Source organism: Urocitellus parryii, chromosome 4 (genome assembly GCF_045843805.1).
Source record: "Urocitellus parryii isolate mUroPar1 chromosome 4, mUroPar1.hap1, whole genome shotgun sequence".
Classification (NCBI taxonomy): Eukaryota; Metazoa; Chordata; class Mammalia; order Rodentia; family Sciuridae; genus Urocitellus; species Urocitellus parryii.
This window is the reverse complement of record NC_135534.1, coordinates 59,410,829-59,430,947: the sequence shown is the minus strand read 5'-3', so window position 1 is coordinate 59,430,947 and position 20,119 is coordinate 59,410,829. Positions and strand designations below refer to the sequence as shown.

Sequence of the window (20,119 nt, the reverse complement as noted above, 5' to 3'; positions counted from 1 at the left end):
CATAAACTTGGACAAGAGTATAAACTAGCAAAAGATACCAGTGGAGAAGATCATTTTAAAAATAAAGAGGAGCTGAGGATCTAGCTGAGTGGTAAAGTGCTTGCCTAGTGAGTACCAGGCCCTGGGTTTGATTCCCAGCAATGCAAAAAAATAAAATAAAATAAAGAAAAAGGAAGATGATAGATAGTGTGAGATTCTGGAGATGATGAGGGGGGTATGGGATCAACTTTATAGTCCATAATTTTATATTCTGAAGGGATAGAGGTGAGGATAAGGAGGGCATGTAGGGTAATTCAAAGGGCAGGAGCAGGGAAGAAGTTGAGGTATTTCATGGCTAATAATAACACTATTTTTTAAGTCTTCAGCTGAGGAAAGGAAGGAAGATTGGATGGGCAACAAGAAAAAATTTCACAAGATGAGTATTATCCTGTCATAAACATCCATTGTTGATACCATTGTGATTTGCCCAACATCCATTCCCCCTTGGAAACAGCACATCAGCTTTCTGTAGAAATCCAAATCTTCCCTATTCTTTTTTTAAAGTTGTTTATAGACCTTTATTTTATTCATTTATTTATATGCATTGCTGAGACTCAAACACAGTGCACACAGGCTAGGCAAGCGCTCTACCACTGAGCCACAACCCCAGCCTGAATCTTCCCCATTCTCAGTTCACATGGAATCCCAGTCCCACAACCCACTTCATTGATTTGTCCATATTAGGGTTAAAGGGGTCAGTTCAGAGATGGGCATATGACTAATTCTGAGCAAGTGAAAACCAGATCTAGGTATTTCCCTGACCTATCAGTCTAAATCATTGGTAGACTGAAAACCTGGTAGACATCTCACCCCTAGGAAGAATCAGCTTTCCTGAGAATGAAGCCAACTCAAAGAAAGCAAAGCACAGAGATAGAAAGAGACAGATGCTTTAGAATATCAATTTAATATCTACATTGACCTCTGCCTGAAGTCAAAAGCTGCCTAAAGATTTTTTAAATTACATAAGTCAATAAATTCTCTTCTAGCTTATACACTTTGAGTTTTATCGCTTAACTAAGTGATCCGATGAGTATGAACACATGTGGCAGATATTCCCTGTTGCTACTCATTTGCACTTCCACTCCTCTATAATCTCCCCTGTATCACCAGGGCTGGGACTCTGAAAACCACAGTTCTCGCACTCCCTTGTCAGCTTGGTTCCATTTAAGTCTGAGGTGGGAAGAAGGGGAAAGCCCTTCCGTTTCTGGCAGTGCCACTGGCAACATCAATTGCAGCAGTTCCTGCCTAGAAAAAGTGGAGACAGTTCCAGCAGCATCAGCAATACAGGCTAGTGCAGATTTGTGGGCTCCAGCTTCTGGATTTTTGGTTAATAACTTTTCTTCCTTTGGCTTCTCTAAATCAAGATTGGTACTAGCTTCCTGATCTCTGGGTAACCATGTTTTTTTTTCTTCTTGTGTCTCCAAAACCTCCCTATCACTTTGTAACACTTTCCTTGCATTAAATCCTTCTCTACTTGGAATTTCTAGAGTGGTTTCTCTATTTTACTGAAAAATGACTGATGAAATACACATTCCTATTTTGCATATATATGCATATGTACATATGCATATACACACAGAGCTCAAGAAGTTCAGTAAGTATCTCAAATCTACAAAATTAGTAAGAGGCTTAGCTGGGATTAGAAATCAGACATGCTTTGAACAAAACAGGAAAAGAAAAGGATAATCTATGTCTAACATCCAAGAAGATCTATTCTTGAAATAGACACAAATTTGCAATAAATGATTAATTAGTTAAAAAAGAAAGAAAGAAGCCAGGCACAGTGGCCACACACCTATAATTCCAGTGGCTTGGGATGCTGAGGCAGGAGGATTGTGAGTTCAAAGGCAGCCTCAGTAACTTAGGCCCTAAGCAACTCAGCAAGACCCTGTCTCTAAATAAAATATAAAAAAAGGCCTGGAATGTGGCTCAGTGGTTGAGTGCCCCTAGGTTTAATTCCCAGTACTTAAAAAAAAAAAAAAAAAAAAAAAAAAAGAGTCAGACATGTTTGATTCTCTGACCTATAGTTGAATTTAGGTTTTGTTGTGGTGGTACTGAGAATTGAACCCAGGGGTGAGCTACCATCTCCAGTAAGTACTTTTTACATTTTGAGACAGGCTTTCACTAAACTGCTGAGGCTGACCTCAAACTTGGGATCTTCCTGTCTCAGCCTCTTCAGTGCCTACAATTATAGACATGCACCATGTGGCTCTGCTGTTTTTTTTTTTTGTTTGTTTGTTTGTTTTGTTTTACTTTTTCTTTTTTTTTTTTAATAGCCGAATAAAAGTTAAAGTCAGGAAGAGAAGACAAGTAAAAACCATCATTAAGAAAGTTGTTCAGGCCAGGCATGGTGGCACACACCTGTAATCCCAGCAGCTCAGGAGCTGAGGCAAGAGGATGACAAGTTCAAAGCCAGCCTCAGCAAAACCAAGACACTAAGCAACTCAATGAGACCCTATCTCTGAATAAAATACAAAATAGGGCTGGAGATGTGGCTCAGTGGTTAAATGCCCCTGAGTTCAATACCTTGTATATGAAAGAAAGAAAGTTGTTCAAATGATCAATGTTCAATTTGGGTAGGGAAATTATATCTTCTGGGGAATGGAAAACTGAGAGTAACAAAGTTCAAGAGCAGAAAGGTAGGAATGAAGCAGAAATATAAGGAGATTGTGCTCATCAGTGGTGTGTTGGAATATAAGGAATTTGTTTACATGTGAAACTATTGTGAGTGATAAGAATCAGGATTTGTCCATAGTAATTGGGAGGCTAAAGAGGGTACTCCAATCTGCAAAATTTTCAGCAACTAAGAGAACAAAGACATTGATAGAGGATTGCCCAAAGAATGATAAAGAGGTGGTGTATGTCTATAATCCCAGTGACTCAGTAGGCTGAGGCAAGAGGATCCCAAGTCCAAGGCCAGCCTCACCAATTTAGCAAGACCCTCAGAAACTTAGTAAGACCCTGTCTTAGAATAAAATATGAAAAGGGTTGGGGATGTAACCCAGTTGTACAATGCCCCTGGGTTCAATTCCTGATACATAAAAACAAACCAAAAAAATGAACAAAAAGATTGATAGATATAATGTATAATGTCCAAGGAGAAGAAATTTAACCAGCATAAAAAGTGGAAGAAAAATGGTACAACTGTGTATGGAAATTGTATCAATGCTAACAGCTTCCCATCCACTGGGATAGCTACAGGGAAAGGGAAACAGCCTGCTCTTAATTAAAGCAGAATGTAAAGAGGTAGAGAAGCTGGGCTGGGGATATAGCTCAGTTGGTAGAGTGTTTGCCTGGCATGCACAAGACCCTGGGTTCAATCTCCAACACACACACACACAAAACAACAGTTTTCTATACTGGGCGCAGTGGTGCAAGCCTATAATCTAAGTGGTTTGTGAGGCAGGAGGATTGTGAGTTCATAAGCCAGCCTCAGCAACAGCAAGGGGCTTAGCAGCTCAGTGAGACCCTGTCTCTAAATAAAATACAAAACAGAGCTGGGATGTGACTCAGCAGTCAAGCACCCCGAGTTCAATCCCCGGTACCCCACCAAAAAAAAAAAAAAAACAGGTAGAGAAGCTTATCAACTATGGAATATGTAAAGGATATAGGGAAGCTTATTAGCTGTGGAATATGAATCTGAGAGGACATCATGGCTATCAGAACTTGTCAGTCTACTATTCTATCCAACAAAGTCTCACAAAACAAGGGGCCATCAGGTCAAGAGGTCTGTCTGTCCCTAAACTAGATGAGGTCCTGGGCCACAGTCTGGGTCTACTGCCAGGGTTTCTTCTTTCTGAATAAACCAAAGAATGAACTTGTCACTGAAAGGTGGGTTTTATTATACGCATTTTAAAGAAAAAGTAATTGAGGCTAAGACACAGAAGCTCAAGGTAAAGGTGCACTGCTAGAGTTTCAGGCTCTTTTTTTTTTTCCTTTCCACATTTTTTTATTGGTGCATTATAGTTGTTAGCTATTTAAGCCTAAAACAAACTAACCTCCAACCACAGCTGAGTTTGAAATGTAAAGAAGGAAAAGAACCTCACCTGATACCCAGTTGCCTATAGTCTAGGCCCAATCCCCAGTCAACTTGTTGTCAGGAAGTTTAGAACCAAAGCTTTGGTCAGTTCATAACCAGAAAAAAATCAAGCACTGTAATCTCTATGCAATTGACAGTTGCTGGCCTAGATGGTGCAAATACCCAGGAGATTGAAGGGGTCTGTCAGATGCTCTCTGCCAGCAGAGTTCCTGAGGCTCCAGAAGATCCCCTGGAGCTGTGTTCTGCAAATCTGTTTCATGGTGCCAGGTCTCTGAATCTTTCTTTCTCTCCTCTCTTCACTTTCTCTGACACATAGCTAGTGTCTTTGTTTTCCTACTTCAACTTCATACCTTTGTTATGCCTAACTCAATGATAACCAAAACCTCATCTTCTGTCTTCTGCCTAAACCACCTGGAACTGCAATTTGAGATAGGTGCCCCCTACATGGTTGCTGTGAACTAATCCACTTTGCACATTTATAGCTCCCCAGTTCCCATGGTTCCAGATGCCTTGGGGCCAATCTGTGGTCAGTTTTTAGCAGGTTGGGTCAGAATCCTAGCTCTGCCTCTTTCTTGCTGTGCAAACTCAGCAGTTCCTCTTCCCATTCTGGTCCTCTTTTTCTTGCTTTGTGTAGATAGTCTGGAAAAAGCCAGTGTGTAGTCTGGAATCAAAAACCATCTATGCAGGTTCATCCCTTAGCTTTTCCCTTTCTGCTTCCCACAGTTTTGTTAGAGTTTAAAAATCTCAAAAAGAGAAGCTAGTAATTTTTCAACTCAAAGAAAGAAGATTGTTCTACAATGAGGCCCCATGATTCAAGTGAAGAGGCAATCTGGCTTTATTGGGAGGAAAGTGGGGAGATGGGGCTGAGCCCAAACTTTTGTCAGAAAGCTCCTCAGTGACTGCAGCCCAGGAGGCTATTCACTCTCTGGGGCTGGGGAAGGGCCTTAGCTGCAGTCAGTTTCTCCACATCACTGTAGCAGTACAAATTAGAGCCATGGATGAGGTACAAGCCAGGACCATTGGCAGAACATGAGTTGGGGCCAAGGGACTTTTCTGTACATAGAGCCCCATCAACCTTCTCATGTGGCCATGGAAGCTCTGTCCACGTGGCTTGAGCTCCTGACTTCAGGTCCAGCCACCATAGCCGCCGTCCTAGAAAGAAGATATCAAACATAACATGGCTTCCATATCATGGGGATGCTGACTTAGCTCTTCTCATGACCTGGTGGGAAGCTATGCCATGGAGAGTTAGCAGAATGAGTCAACTTTTAAGAATCAGAAGCCCCTCACCTTCCATGATGTATAGCCGAGAAGACCCAGGACAGGTAAAGGCTGCATCCACAGCCTGAAGGCTGATTCCATGAGGGCTTCCAATTTCCTTCTCTAACCGCTTTGGATAGCCACTCACCAGGGGATAGCCTCCCTTTGTCAGGAAGACATACACCTGGGAATCCTGGAAGATAAAGGACAATAATCAGCATAGAGCTGGATATTTGTATCCAACTTTTCACCTCAATCTCTCTTCCAACACACACCTGGATCATATAGAGTTTATCCTCCCAGGAAAAGGCAGCATCCACTGTTGAAGGACCCTGGGGCCACAGATGAACAATGGGCCAGCTGTGCCACCCATCCCGGCTGGTGTCCAGACGCCAGTAATGGGACCCTGTGGGGTATCAAAAGTAGTTCCAGTGTTGGCAGGAAAAGCCCAGGCAGCAAAGAAGCTAGTAGCAGATGTAGGGATGAGTCACAAGAGGGATCGAATGTCTCCATCAGCAAGAAGTAAGCGGCCAGGTGAAAGGAGAAATGGAGTAAGACTTCATTTGTAATGTTGGGAATTGTGGCCCAGCTGGAAATGCAGTCATCAGAAGCAAGCATGGGGCTGGGATATAGCTCAATGGTAAAGTGCTTGCCTCACGTGCATGAAGCCCTGGGTTTGAGCCCCAGGGCTGAAAACATGAACATTAAAAACAAAAAACAACTGATATCACAAAGAGGCAAGCATGGAGAAAAGCAAACGAGTTTCCATATAAGGCTAACATTGTGGGGTTTGGTGGGGGCTCTTAGCTCATCTCAGGTATGAACAGAGATGTGGTTTTAGTTAATGAGATATAAGGGCCAGAAGTTAAAAGAAAAGGACCATGACAAGCTTCTGTGGAGTGTTCTCATTCTGGCTGTATTCTCTGATCCCCGTGAGGTGGCAAGAGAATAAGGGAGTAGCATCCATTTTTCTTCTCCACCTTTTACAACACTTGTTAAATTATCTAGGCTTCCATTCACCCTTTTGGCTTAGCCCTCTTCAATTATACTAGTGTTGCCTTCTCTGTTGAAATTGTTCTTGCCAAGGTTATGTTAATCTAGTGTAATTCTTTGGTTTACCTGACTATCTGTCAGCAGCATCTGACTGCTCACCAATCCCTTCTTTAAACATTTTTTTTTTTGACTGTGATACCAGACTCTTTCAGTGGTCCTCTCATCTCTTTGATGCTTCTTCTCTTCAGCCTGATATCTGAAGATTGGAGTCCCCTAGTTTGGGCCTCTTCTCTTCACTCTCTTGGTGATCCCACCTAGTCCTGAAGCTTTAAATTACATGCTGAGGGCTTCCAAACCATTCTCTTCAGTTCTGACTGACCTCTCCTTTGAACTTTAGACTCAAAATCAATTGCCTACCTGACATGTTTATTTGGTGCCTAATGAACTTAATATGTGCAAATACAAAACTCTATGTCTCTCTCAGTTTCTCTTTGTAGTGTTTCCCAATTTTAGAAAAAGAAACCACCAGTCATTCCATTTCCCAGACCCCCAAAGCTGAGTTTTTCTTGAAACCTCTGTTTTCCCTTCCCTACTCTGACCACAATCCCACCTACCAATTGATGCTGTCAACTCTGCTTTAAAATATATGATGACCCTTCACCACCTTTGCTGCTATCATGCTAGTCTAAGCTTTCATCACCTTCAACTGGAACAGCTGTAAGAAAAACAACCTGGATTCCTTGCTTACATAATCACATCTGCATTGCTGATGGTCCACAAGAAGCAGGATGGTCTTTTAAAAAATAAGTTGGAACATATCACAGCCTAGTTCAAGACCTTCTCTTTGCTTCCTTTTACATTTGAAAATCCTTACTAGGCCTATGTAATCTGGTCCCTGTCTCCATCTTTTTTGAGTCACCCACCTGCTCCTTCACTGTGTTCCAGTTGCACCAGCATTCTTTCTTGATTGCCCCAAGTATTTGCTGTTCACTCTCTCTAAAATGTGTTCCTTCTAGGGTCTTGCATGGCTAATTCCTTTTCATTACTGACAAATAAACTTAAAACTTGTCTCTTCCAATGAGGGTCCCATTTTTCTCACTTCTATTCCATTAATCCTCTTATTTTTTTCACAGATTTTTTTTTTTTTGTATCAGAGATTGAACCTAGTGGTGCTAACCACTTAGCCACATTCCCAGCCATTTTTATATTTTATTTAGAGATAGGATCTCACTAGGTTGCTGAGGCTGAGTCACTAGGATTACAGGCATATACCATCGTGCCTGGCTTTTTTCAGAGATCTTAATACTATGTGAAATTATTCGATTTCCTTCTTTCTTATTGTCTTCTCCCTCTAGTGGCTTTATGAGGGCAGATGTCTTGTCTTTCTTGTTGACTATTGTATCCCCAGTGCCTAAAACAATGCCCATTGCCTCTCAGGGGCTCAATAAATATTTGTTAAGTAAATACGTGGTATTCTTGCTTTGCTTTGTAGCTGTGAACTGAGTTTGTAGTGGTGATTGCCATATTTGTCTTCCCCTTCTGCTGGAATTACCCTGCTCAGAACCCAAACTTTTTTTTTTCCTTTACTGGGGAGAGGGAGCGTGGGGTTCAGAGACTGAGAATAAAACCCAGGGCCTTGTGCATGTTAGGCAAAAACTCTTATCACTGAGCTATATCCCCAGCCCTCGGGGGCCCTATTTTGAGAATTATGCTACTCTTTGTGCAGAAAAAAGTGATGAGTCCCCAACACATCTGTAGCCAATATGTAGGTTGACCTGCAGCCATTTTAATGCGGTCTGATATGACAATGTGGAGCTGGGCCAATCAGAACCTCTCTCAAGAAAAGACAACAATTGAAGAAGTTGGCAGTTGGATCCAGGGCTGAAAGATCATGAAGTAGAGATGGTGGAGAAGACATGATGACCCTTGTGCAAGCCAAAGTTATAAGGAGCAGAGAGTGAATAGGAAACCATGGGGCAGAGAAAAGAAAGATTTAGAGAGAGAGAAGATAACTAGGCCCATGCTAAGTAGAGAAGTCACATAGATGTATTCACTAAGACAGTGTGTTCTCTCACCTCAGCAGGATTTTTTTAAATATTTATTTTTTAGTTGTAGTTGGACACAATACCTTTATTTTATTTATTTATTTTAATGTGGTGCTGAGATCAAACCCAGGGCCTCAAACATGCTAGGCAAGCACTCTACCACTGAGCCACAACCCCAGCCCTCAGCTGGATATTTTTAATATAATGGGGTTCTTTCCGTGGCCATGTGCTCTCTAAGCTATGGAACATATATGATATTTTTTATTTAGGAGTTCAGCTGTATTCTCCTCATAGCCATGATCTCTCCATGGCTGAGTGTCCTCTATTTCTGTGTGACTCCTATGGCTCTTTTTTCTCAAGCCCTCCTTCTCTACCCCCTACAATCTTTGTCTATGTGTCCTCCAATGGGTCCACACTCTCCCCATATTTGCACGTTCTCCTGATACTTACATGTTCTTACTGTGGCATACATTCTCAATTTAGTTCTGTATGGTCCACATGTGTATGTTTCATTCCAATTCTGTGTTATCATTATAGTGTGCATTCTTGCTAAGGGGATATGCTCTCTTTGAGGCTATGCATTTTTCAATAGAACATGGTAGTCATAAATTATCAGATTTTTCCAGGTTGGAGCAAAAAAAAGAAAATTTCACTTTTGTGTTTTCAGCACTTTCTCTCCTTTTATATCTGATCATACATATATCTCAGGTTGAGTATAATGTGGTTGTTCATACCCTCTCTTAGAGATAATCTAAGTATAGAACATGACTCATCACTCCCTGCCTAACTAATCCCAGAACATCTCCAGGTATTAACAGATGGCTTTTACCAATTGATGTTACAAGTCAAGACACAGGTGTTTCCATGGGACACTCAGAGGAGAAAACTCCTTGAAGTCACTTCATAAAGGCCTAGGATATCCACAACTTCTTGACTGATTCTTAGAAATGGTAACATCTCATCCCCAGGTGATGCTAATCTCAGAAGCCTGACATATGAACAAGCTACCTGGGGAAAGATTGGGCTCCTAATTATCAATTCCAGGGGAACCACTGTACTCAGAAAGATATGACAAAGTAAAGGGACACAAGAAGAGACAGGAATACAAGGAGATCTCTAAAATTAAAAAAAAAAAAAAAAAAGCCAGAGGGCTCAGCAGGATGCCTACAAGGAAGACATGAGGAGCCCTTGGGGCTCAGAGAGATCCACAGAGCCTGGGAGTAGATGCCTACTTACTGAGAGGTTAACAATTAGATGAAATTAGAGGCCTGGGCAATGAGAGATAAGGTTGAAAAATATGCATCAAAGGGGTTGAGGATGGAAAAGGACATGCTAGGGTAGGAACAGAGAGGACAGAGTAGAGACCATAGTGATGAAAATGGAGGAAAAGCCTCAAAGAGGAGAGGTATAACTGAAAGAGATGTGAGAGTTGGGGAGTCTCTTACCACTAAAGGCATAGGTGGCTCCATGGTTGTCAGATACCAAGGCAGATAAGACTAAATCTGGACTACAGCGTGTGTACTGAGGGCCATGGTGGGTGCCATTCCCATGGGCAGTTCTATTCCTGTGCATTCCATGGCCTAGAGGAAAAAATAGGTGAGGGGAACATAGAGGAAGCCCACAGGTCAAAATGGGGTCTGAGGTGGAAGAGATGGTTGGACAGAATCAGAATGGCACTGGGGTTAGGGGTAAGAGCCAAGGTGTTAAGGCACAGAGTTAAGGTGGGAGCTGGGGCACATGTGGTCCACGAGTTCAGGGAATTCTAGCAGACCCCTGGGACTGGGGCTTTCTCACCTCTGCCAGGGCAGGATACGAAGTAATCTCGAGCATCCCGAGGGTATGCTGCAGGCACCTCTCCCGTGACAGGGTCGAAGCGCAGAAATTTGTTACCCTGGAAGCAGTAGTAGCGTCCAATCCACCGCAGGGCAGCTGTGCAGTTCCCTACAGCTGGCCAGGAACGCTCCTTTTTGTTTCCCGTAGCAAAGTCCCAGAACCATTTGCGGTTTCCTTTTCCAAAAGATCAACAAGCATTTGGTGAGGCTGGGTTATGCCCCCACTTGTGCTTACACTGGGGTCCAAGATGGGTCAGATATGTTACTGGCCACACAGAGTACCAGCAGGGAGACAGGTGAGAAAGATACAACAATTCAACAGCAAGGTACACACAATCAGCTCAGTGATAGAGTCAAAGAAAAAAAATCTCAGGGAAGGCAAGAAACTGAAATCTGAAGTAGGAGTTACAAGACAGATAAGACAGGGAGATGGAACTCCAGAAACAGGTAAAAGCAAAACTGAAGGTACAGGAAATAGCACAGAGTTTCTCAAATTAACTGTTCAAGATAAGAGTGTGAGAAGAGTCAAAGCTGGATGATCAACAGGGTTTAGAGAATCTTGGACATAAGACTAAAGAGCATGCATTTTTCTGTGGACATGGGGAATAATGAAGGAATTTTAGCAGAATTATGTCTAGTTATCTTCAAGAGAATGAGTTCCTCTCCTCCCCCCTTAACCTCTAGATCATAACTGGCTTTTCTATTTTCCTTCCTTATAACGCCGCACAGTGGCTTTACCACCACCATCACTATCAGTACCACTACACCACCACCATCATCCCACCAGGTCCTTAGATTCCCACCTGGACTGACCTTGAAAGAAGAGGACCCCTTCTTCTTGGCATTCGCCCCGATGACATTCCACAGCTGCATCCACTGGGGATGGGATTCCAGGAAATTCATCTTGGAGCAGCTTTGGATATCCTTTCTCCTTCTTTTCAGGAGGATACACCCAGACTTTGTCCCCCTACATCCAAAAGCACTCTCTTTTTAACTGTGCATCCCCAGATACTGCCACTTGATTTTCACACACAACATTTTTAAAAATATTTTTTAAGTTATTGATAGACCTTTATTTTATTTATTTGTATGCAGTGCTAAGAATCGAACCCAGTGCCTCACATATGCCAGGCAAGTGCCCTATCGCTGAGCCATAGCCCTAACCTTCACACACAATATTTTGATCTATTGCACTTATATAAGATCCTCCTGCAGAACCACACATTTTCAATCCATCTGTGGAAAACAATATGTTGCTCCTTGTATAATACATACCCTCTGTGCAAATCTGTTGCTATTACTATCACACACACACACACACACACACACACACACACACACACATACACACACACACACACCCCTTGCTAAGTATAACCAGATACTCCTGTGGCATACTTAATCATAACACTTTCAGTTTGGGCAAACATACCCACAAATAGTCATCCTGAACTCATCCATCCACTCCTATATTCATTTGTTCATTTATCAATGCATTTATTCAAGAAACAGTTACTGAATGACCATTATATGCCAGGTATTGTGAGAGGCACTGGGAGTCAAGAAGTTCTCTATACAAAAGCAGAAACAATTCCTACAATTCTGGCCAGGTAGCCACCAAGGTTGAAAGCATGCAAAGTATATTTGGAATATAAAGAAATGCCTAAGTCTTTCTACTAAATTCCTGAGGAAGGCTTCATAGCAGAGAGGAAGCATTTGGCCTGAGTTGAAAAATAAGCAGGAATTTTCCAGATGGACAAATGAGGAAAAACTGTTACCAGCAGGGGGAGCAGCAAGCAGAGCCCAATAATGAGGAAGCTCAAAAACTTTATGTACATAATCTCATGTGGTTGGCACGCAGTGAACATGACAAGGGAGGAGAAACCAAGGGCCAAGTCCATGAGACCTGTGTACACCTGACTTGTAATAACCAGGTACATAGTGGTACCTTTGCTGAAACAGGGAACACAGAAGGAAAGGTTTGTTTGTATGGAAGATATTAAATCCAGAAGATGCTAAATTTGAGGTGCCTGTGGAACTCCAAAGTCAGAGATTTCTGCCAGGAAACTGGTTAAGAAATGTCTGAAGGCGTGTTAGGAGAAGATCCAGACCTGGTATTCACAGCATGAAGAGTCCTGAGAATAATGTAATGGTTGAGATCACCCAGGGAGGGTTCATGAAAGGGCTTGGAGTAGATCCCCATGTAGTACCTGGGGATTGGCTGAGGATGGGACACTGAAGAATAGAGGGAAAAAAGGCAGCCAGGGTCACCTCAACTGTAGGTACCTTTGGTAAGTAAGGAGAAGATGACTCTCTGAGCACATACAGTTTTGGCCAGGGCACAGGACTTGGTAAGCATGGTAGTCTGTATTTCATCCTTTACTTGCTCCCTTAGCCACATATCATTGCATTGGGAAGACCTGCCCTGCCATATGAAGATGAGCTGACACAGAATCATAAAAACCAAGTAAAGAAATCATAGTAAGGAAAGGATAGCCAACACTGTTAGGTGTAGCAGAGCCTGCTAGAACTTAAGACCAGAACTAAAAAATAGCAACTGGAGGTTGTGCCTTTCGGGTCAATGTACATACATATTCCCTTAGCCTGGGCTTTTCTTGGGGAAAAGAAAACACAGAGGAAGAAAAGTTCATATCTATTAGTATGGGCCTTGCTGTAGTTTGAATATGTCCCCAAAAGTTCAGGTGTCAGAACCCCATCCCCAGTGCAACAATGTTGAGAGGTGGGATCTAATAAGAGGTGATTAGGTCATCAGGGTTCTGCCCTCATGAATGAATTAATGTCATCACATTAACATGATAATGGGAGTGAGTTATCACAAATATAGGTTGTTTTAATAGCAAATTCAGACCCCTCTTGCCCTCTCTCTTGCCCTTCTGCCTTTCTATCATGCTATGACGCAGCAGGAATTCCCTCACCAGATGCCAGTACCATCGTCTTGGATTTCCCAGACTTCAGAAGCATAAGTCAAATAAATTTCTGTTCATCAAAGAGAACTAGTCTCAGATATTCTGTTATAGCAGCAGAAAATGGACTAAGACAGGCCCCATGCCAGGACCACTTGAAGGAGGTCTCTTGTGTCAATTCCAGCTCTTTCTGGCCCAGCCCTTATGTTGGCCCAGCAATACCTTGATCAGGAAGACACTATCGTGACCACGGCGGAATGCAGCATCCACGGGGGTGGTAGAATTCTTCCACCTCTCTGAGATTAACTCTGGGGCCCATTTGTGACTCTTCCACACGTATTCCCCTGAAAAACCCACACTAATTGAGGGACCCAGAACAAACATTTGGCCTACTGAGACAGTTACAGGGATGTTGTTGGTGATACTCTCAGATAATTCCTCAGCCCTCCCATAGGCAGAAATAGTCTCTGTAAAGGGGGGCCAAATCTGTGGTGCCAAATGCTCTAGCTACAGCCCATCCTACCTTTAAAAAACAGCAAGGTACTATTGTCATCAAAGGTAACAGCGTCAAAGCTCCAGCTATCTAGGCAGTATTCTGGGGTGGAGGTAGGGAGACGGCAAAGTAAAAAACAAAACAAAAACAAAAGAAACAGTAAGATGATAAAATGCAGAGATACAACCAGACAGATAGATTCAAGGAGTTGGTGTCTCACATATCACACCTGGGTTTGGCTTGGTTCCATTCCCACCTTCAGCAACACTCCCATGGGCATTAGTCCTAAAGAGAACACAGATAGAGGTCTGGATCCAGTGGAACCATTTTGTCTCCCTTGGCTTTTGACCCAGGCCTAAAAACTGGCCTTATCTTACCCAAGCCCAGATTCCAATTTTCCATCCCTAATTTACTCACGAAGGAAGTGGGTTGGCAATGACCAGAGACCAGCACAGTCCCAAAAACCCCAGTGCAACTGGTGCTCCTAGTACCCTATTCATGATGAGCTGGAAAGGCCACAGGACAGCACTGGGCTCCGGGTTGAACTCCTTATATAGAGTTGGCAGCAGCTCCACCCCCACTTCCAACCCTACTGGAAATGAGCTGTCTCCCAGGACTATGCTAATATTGGCTGATTACATCACTGCAAATAAGGTCAGGGTCTGGACAGATATCTGAGTCCAAGACTCTCTTCCCGGCAGTATACCCCATCCCCCTTCAGCAAATTTCCAGCAGAGACTAGCCCCTGCCATTGATATCCAGCAGTGGCTCCATCATACTGGCCAAAGGTCTTGGTATGTATAAGTCAGGGAAGGAGGTAGATTGAGGATCACCTTCCCATGATTGATTTTATCTCTATGGTGGGGGAAGAGAGATGAGGGAAATAACAGCTTTGTGTAGAAAGTGTCAAGTTATACTCAACTAAAGCCCTAAGGCAATTAGAAGAGACTGATACTTACATAGGTCCACACACAACATACTCAGACCTACAGCTTTTCCCAAGATCTATCAGGAGCTTTCCTTGGGTACTCCAAGCCTTCTCAGCTTTATCCCTAGATTAGTGATTTAGAGGGCAATAAAGATTCATCATTGCCAAATGTCCAAGCCCCATGCCCAGCCTCAATGCCTGCCAGCAAAGAACATTGCAAAAGTTGCCTGGCAGGGAAGAACTGAAAGTAACAGGGTGGAAGAGGAGGTGTCTCGCTTCCAAAGGGCACTACCATTACTAGTAATTAGCTCACGGTAGTTTCCACTTTGGGGGGAAATGCTTTATTTACCCATCATAGAACAAACAGAACTGTAACTGGGTTTCACAATATTTGCAGCTGATTTCTACTTAAATGCTGCCTTCTCAATAAAGTCTTTCTTGATCACCTTATCCAGACATTTCAGACTTGCTTGTTTCCTTCATGATGCTTACTGAAACTTGAAATTATTTCATTTATCTACTCATTTGGCTGCTTTTTGTTGGTTATTTGTTTTTGTTTTAAATTTGTAGTGCTGGAGATCGAACCCAGGGCATCATGCATGCTAGAAAAGCACTCTAACACCAATTCACACCTCACTCCTATTTTTGTTTTTTTGACTTTGCTTGTTTTGTCTGTCTTATTTACCATTAAATCCCTGCCAGCTAAAATGGCACATAATAGTTGGTCAGTAAACAAATGGAATAAATGCATTTTGAGTGCTGATTAGTGTTGCTAATGTTATAGCCAGATTTCTAACAGTTTTCCTTCTTCTGGGGTAGGTAGAATATTAGTAATGGTGTGTTATGATAGGTGGCATATTGAAATCTAGTGATCACAGATGACCTAGTCCTTCCTGGGGTCTCACCCACCATCTCTAGTACCTGCTCTCCTCACTACTCATTTCCTTCTGAGATTGGCTGCTGTCAGGAGAGAATTGTGGGTGGAATCAACTATGAGCCTGGCTGAGTTACTGGGGCCCTCTTTTCTAGTTAAGCCTGAAAGGGTCCTGATCCTTCTCAGAGGATTCCAACCCCCCTCACAACCCCCTATATAACCTTAGCAAAAGTCTGAGATTCCCCCAACCTGCCTTTGCCTTTCTGATGCTGGGGATTGAACCTAGAGCTTGCACATGCTCTGTCATTGAGCTTCACCCCCAGCTCTGAGATTCTTTTTCTACTCTGCAAAATTTCCTCCCGGCAGAAAAACAGAATTTATGGTACATGTCACCAGTCCTCTGCCGTCAGGTTCAATGTCTTCTCCTGAATTACAAATGAAAATGTGCCATTAACATCATTATCTCTTCATAGGTCAGTGGACAAAGCTGGATTCCCTGAGAGGTAATGACAGCTCCAACGGCTGATATCTGACACCCACCTTCTCTCTATTGCAGGGCATTTCTGGTTGGATCTGCTGCAGCCCCGATGCTGGGCCCCTCACCTTTTCTTTCCCTCACAATCTCTGAAACCCTATATAATCTTCCTGGGATCCTGCCTGAGCACCTAGTGACCCTCCATCAGCAATTTCCTCAACAATTTGTTTTCAGCTGCCACAGCCCAACTACAGGCTTTGCTAAGCCTGCCTGGGTTGATGGAAGCTTTCACCCCAAATCTCCAGAAAAGTCTTCAATTGTCCTATTACTGACTTGCTGGTCCAGGGATCAGTCTGACCTAGCTGGGTTCTTTGAGGAGAAACAGCAAATGTACTGGATGATAGTTTTTCATGTTGGCCTTTTCCCCACATAGCTCTGGTGCCCTTCACAGCACCCCAAGAAAAGTGCTTTATGGCCCCTTTTCACTGTTGTTTCCTAATGCATTTGTCTACCCCAGGATGGCTTAGAAACCTTATCAGAGCCTCCAAGGAGCAGGCCAGCAGAGTCTTCTACACACAGGCAGCCCCAACCAAAGCTCAAATTCCACATAGAAGCTGAGAGGTAGAGAACTGTGTGGATATGTTGGCCACCCTGGTGCTGGTCACAGGGTACAAGGCAACACCCCTCGGGGTACCCATGATATGGCAGGACTTGCTTCCAGACCCTAAACTGGAGGAGGCAGCTTCTACTTATCCAGAGTCTTCTCAGCCCTCTGACCTGGGCTGAGAAACTTATCCATATTCAGGACTGATGCCCCCTGGAGGCCTCAGGAACCAGTGCACTCCCATGCTTTGATTTAGGTTAGAGCCCAGGGTTTTTCCTCCCTGAAATTAGGCCTCCACAGACTTCATTCTTCACTCTCCTTAGCCCTTCTTGGATGAGCTTAGTGGAATGCCCCCCTTCTGCGATGCTTTCCCTTTCTCTGTGAACCTATGCTGCCCAGGGCAGGCTTAGGAACCTCAATCTCTTGCTTGATTTCCTTGGGAATTCAAGTCCAGAGAAATTGAACTATTTCCTTTTTTTGTGTGTAGGCTTTTCAATTCTCCTAACCAATAGAGTTCTGACTTTCCCCAAGGGGATATAAATGTGGGCCTGCAAATATCTTCATGGACAGAACTTCCTCCTGCACTGAAATGGGTCACATTTAAGTTGGACATTGATCCACTGTCCCTTGGAATGGCTATGTCCCACCTGCCCTGCTGTGGATCTGAGTTTCTCACTGAGCCCCATGGAATGCTGGATATTCTGGGCCTGATGCCTGTTGCTGTGTACTTCAGAGCAGAGTATGGGTTCTCCCACCTCCCCCAGATTGAAGTCTCAGAGTTAAAGCTTCAGGCAGCCTAAAAAAATTTGCTGCTCCCAAATGATCCCTCCCAATATCTTTCTCTTGCTTTGTTTATAATGATTATTCTGAATAGCCTATTATTGTTTCTCTGTGAATAAATAACAATGATTTGCTCGTATCTATTGGACACCTGTGTGTGTTTGTCACTGAGCTAAGCAATTTTATATGGATTATTTCATTTCAATAAATATATATAGTACTTGCTATGGTACTTCCACCTCCAAATTCATGTGCTGGAAGCTTAATCTCCAATGTAACAGTGTTGGGAGGTAGGGCATAATAAGAGGTGTTGAGTGTTAATGGCACTATAGAAAGGGCTTGGTGATATGGGTTCTATTGCACTCTTCTGTTCCTCCAGACACCAAATCTACTAATATCTCTATCTTGGACTTCCCAGCCTCCAAATTTGTGAGAAATAAATTTCTGTACTTTATAAATCACCCAGTCTCAGGGATTTTGTTATAGCAGCACAGGCTACAATGCCTTTTTCACAATAACCACAGTGATCTCCAAAAATATATCTCAGATCACTTTCTGCTCCCACTTAAAACTTTTTTTCTTAAAAATAAAATAAGTTCTAATTCTACTAGCCAAAGACCACCACTATGATCCCTTTATTTTTGATTCCAGCTTTTTCTACTCTTATAACATTCTTAATAGAAAGATGTGATTTATAAAATTCTTCTTAACTGTGTATCTCAAACATCAGCATTTTAAAAAATGTGCATATGGTTTCTCTATACATTTAAGCGAAACTTCAAATAACTGTTTCCTACTAATGAAAAGTTAGTTTTTTCTGGGATTTTTTCAATTTATAAATAAAGCTATAATGAACATTGGTGCACACATCTCTTTGTGCATTTTCCAAATTATCTTCTTTGTTATTTATTCCTAAAATTGGAGGACTATAGATGATTCTAAAGTATTCAGTCTTTAAGAAGTGTTTAGAGATTTTGAACTGCTTTGTTTTGCATTCTTGTTTCTCTTCTTACTCCACAGAATCACTATCCAATTGTTAGTTTGTTTCATATGGCATCCAGTTCATCCCTACTGCTTAAACTTCTCAGTGGTTTATTGTTATACTATAAATCCAATCCAAATTATACCTGAGTTAAAAGATCCAACTCATATCCACCCAACTCATTCCTTTCTGCCTTCCTGGCATCCTCCTGCCTGCAGCCAGCCTGGCTTCCTGTCAGATCATCAAATAAACCAAGACCTCAACTCTCAGCACCTTTCTATCTGTTCTTCCCTTGTCTGGAGTTCTCTGCCTCCTTTTGACATAGCTAGTTCCTTATCCACCCTACTCCAAACCTGTAGATTGATGATAAAAAGGGACCTTCCTTGCCCACCCTTTTTAAACACTCTGTCCTCCACCATTGTATTCTATTGATTTCCTTTACAGCTTGAACTTGAACCATCATTGCATATTTAGCTCCTTGTGTTGCATATTTGTTTCCCTTCCCCACTAAACTATAATTTCCATAAGGACAGAGACAATTTCTGTCTATTCCCAGGGTCCATCACTTTGTCTTACCAATAGTACTGAGCAGTAAATACTTGTTGAAAAATCAACGAACTGATAGGTCACATGTGGCCACAGAATTGATCACACTGGACAGACCTACATGAGCAAGTTGTGAGCCCATGTAGGACCACAATATAACTTTCTGACACGTCTCAGTAGAGGCTTTGCAGTGACCCACAAATCTGTGAAGATCATTTAAGACACATACCAGCCAAATCAAGGCATCGCTTCCATTGTCAGGCACCATTCACACATACTTGGTCCAAGGCCTGAACTGGAAGGAAAATGCCCACAATGATTGGATCTAGGAGGAATGAAGTGACCTCACTTCGAGGACCTTTTGCATGACCTAGGAAGATCACTAATTTGTTATCTATGGAAATCAGCCCAAGCAGTCTGTTTTTAGGCTGGTAGTGGAGTCATTTAGGGATTCCCACCCAAGGAAGGGCATCTTAATGCTATTTTATTCCTCTCCTACCTTTAGGTACTCACAGGTAAAAGGTTAAGGACTGGGAACTTTGAGCTTAATACTAGTATGTAAGTACTAGTATTATTGCTAGTACTTTGCTCAAAATAGGGGTGCAGGGGAGTGATAGACCATCACATGAGAGCTCTCAAGAAGACTCTACTGGTGTGAGTGGTTGATAAATAAGAACACTACCTCTGCTGGCCAGGGCATGTGGCTCAGGCAATTTTGTACATTATCAGAATCAGAAGTATAGGCCCTATAAAAACACCTGCCTTAGAACTTTCAAGGAACTTATCTGTCCCTTAACCTGCCTCCCATCTCAACCAGAGGGGATAGAAAAGACCAGAGAGATAAATATAATTAAGGCTTTCATATGGATGATCTAAGAGTGCCCTCTGACTTTTGCAAAGCCTCCACAGTCTTCCACATGGACAGATACTCCTATCCTCAGCCCAGAAATTATGCTATTTAGGATGAAGTCTTAATATTTTCCATGACCTGTGATGATCAGCCTTCCCAATCATTTCCCAAATTGTTGGGTGCCTTCTCTGGTAGTCATCAAGCTAGGTGCCAGAGGCATGAAGATAAGTAAGATGCTATAACTTATGAGTTATAACTTATAAGTTATGAGTTTCACAGCTACAGATTCAATTCTGTTCTCTACACTTCATCAGCATTATGACCTGTTGCTCTGAGCTTTAGTCTTTTGAACAAAAGTGAAAATCATAAGTCTGTTTCCTACGTCACTGAATGCTGTTTATATTTCAATTATCTCTGGAACTGGCAAACTTTGGTAGACTAGAGTTCAGGAGTGG

General features: G+C 42.5%; 1 protein-coding gene across 1 annotated transcript; it reads right to left on the bottom strand.

Annotated features, from left to right (window-relative positions):
- Positions 1-4,889: 4,889 nt before the first annotated feature.
- Positions 4,890-14,140, bottom strand: Hpx (hemopexin). The gene is made up of 10 exons (XM_026414366.2): positions 14,043-14,140; positions 13,855-13,910; positions 13,656-13,727; positions 13,355-13,476; positions 11,022-11,175; positions 10,171-10,383; positions 9,822-9,956; positions 5,614-5,744; positions 5,369-5,531; positions 4,890-5,230 (listed from the first exon to the last, which is right to left on the bottom strand). The coding sequence occupies exons 1-10, from the start codon at positions 14,123-14,125 to the stop codon at positions 4,971-4,973; spliced, it is 1,389 nt and encodes a 462-aa protein (XP_026270151.2). The 5' UTR covers positions 14,126-14,140; the 3' UTR covers positions 4,890-4,970.
- Positions 14,141-20,119: the final 5,979 nt, after the last annotated feature.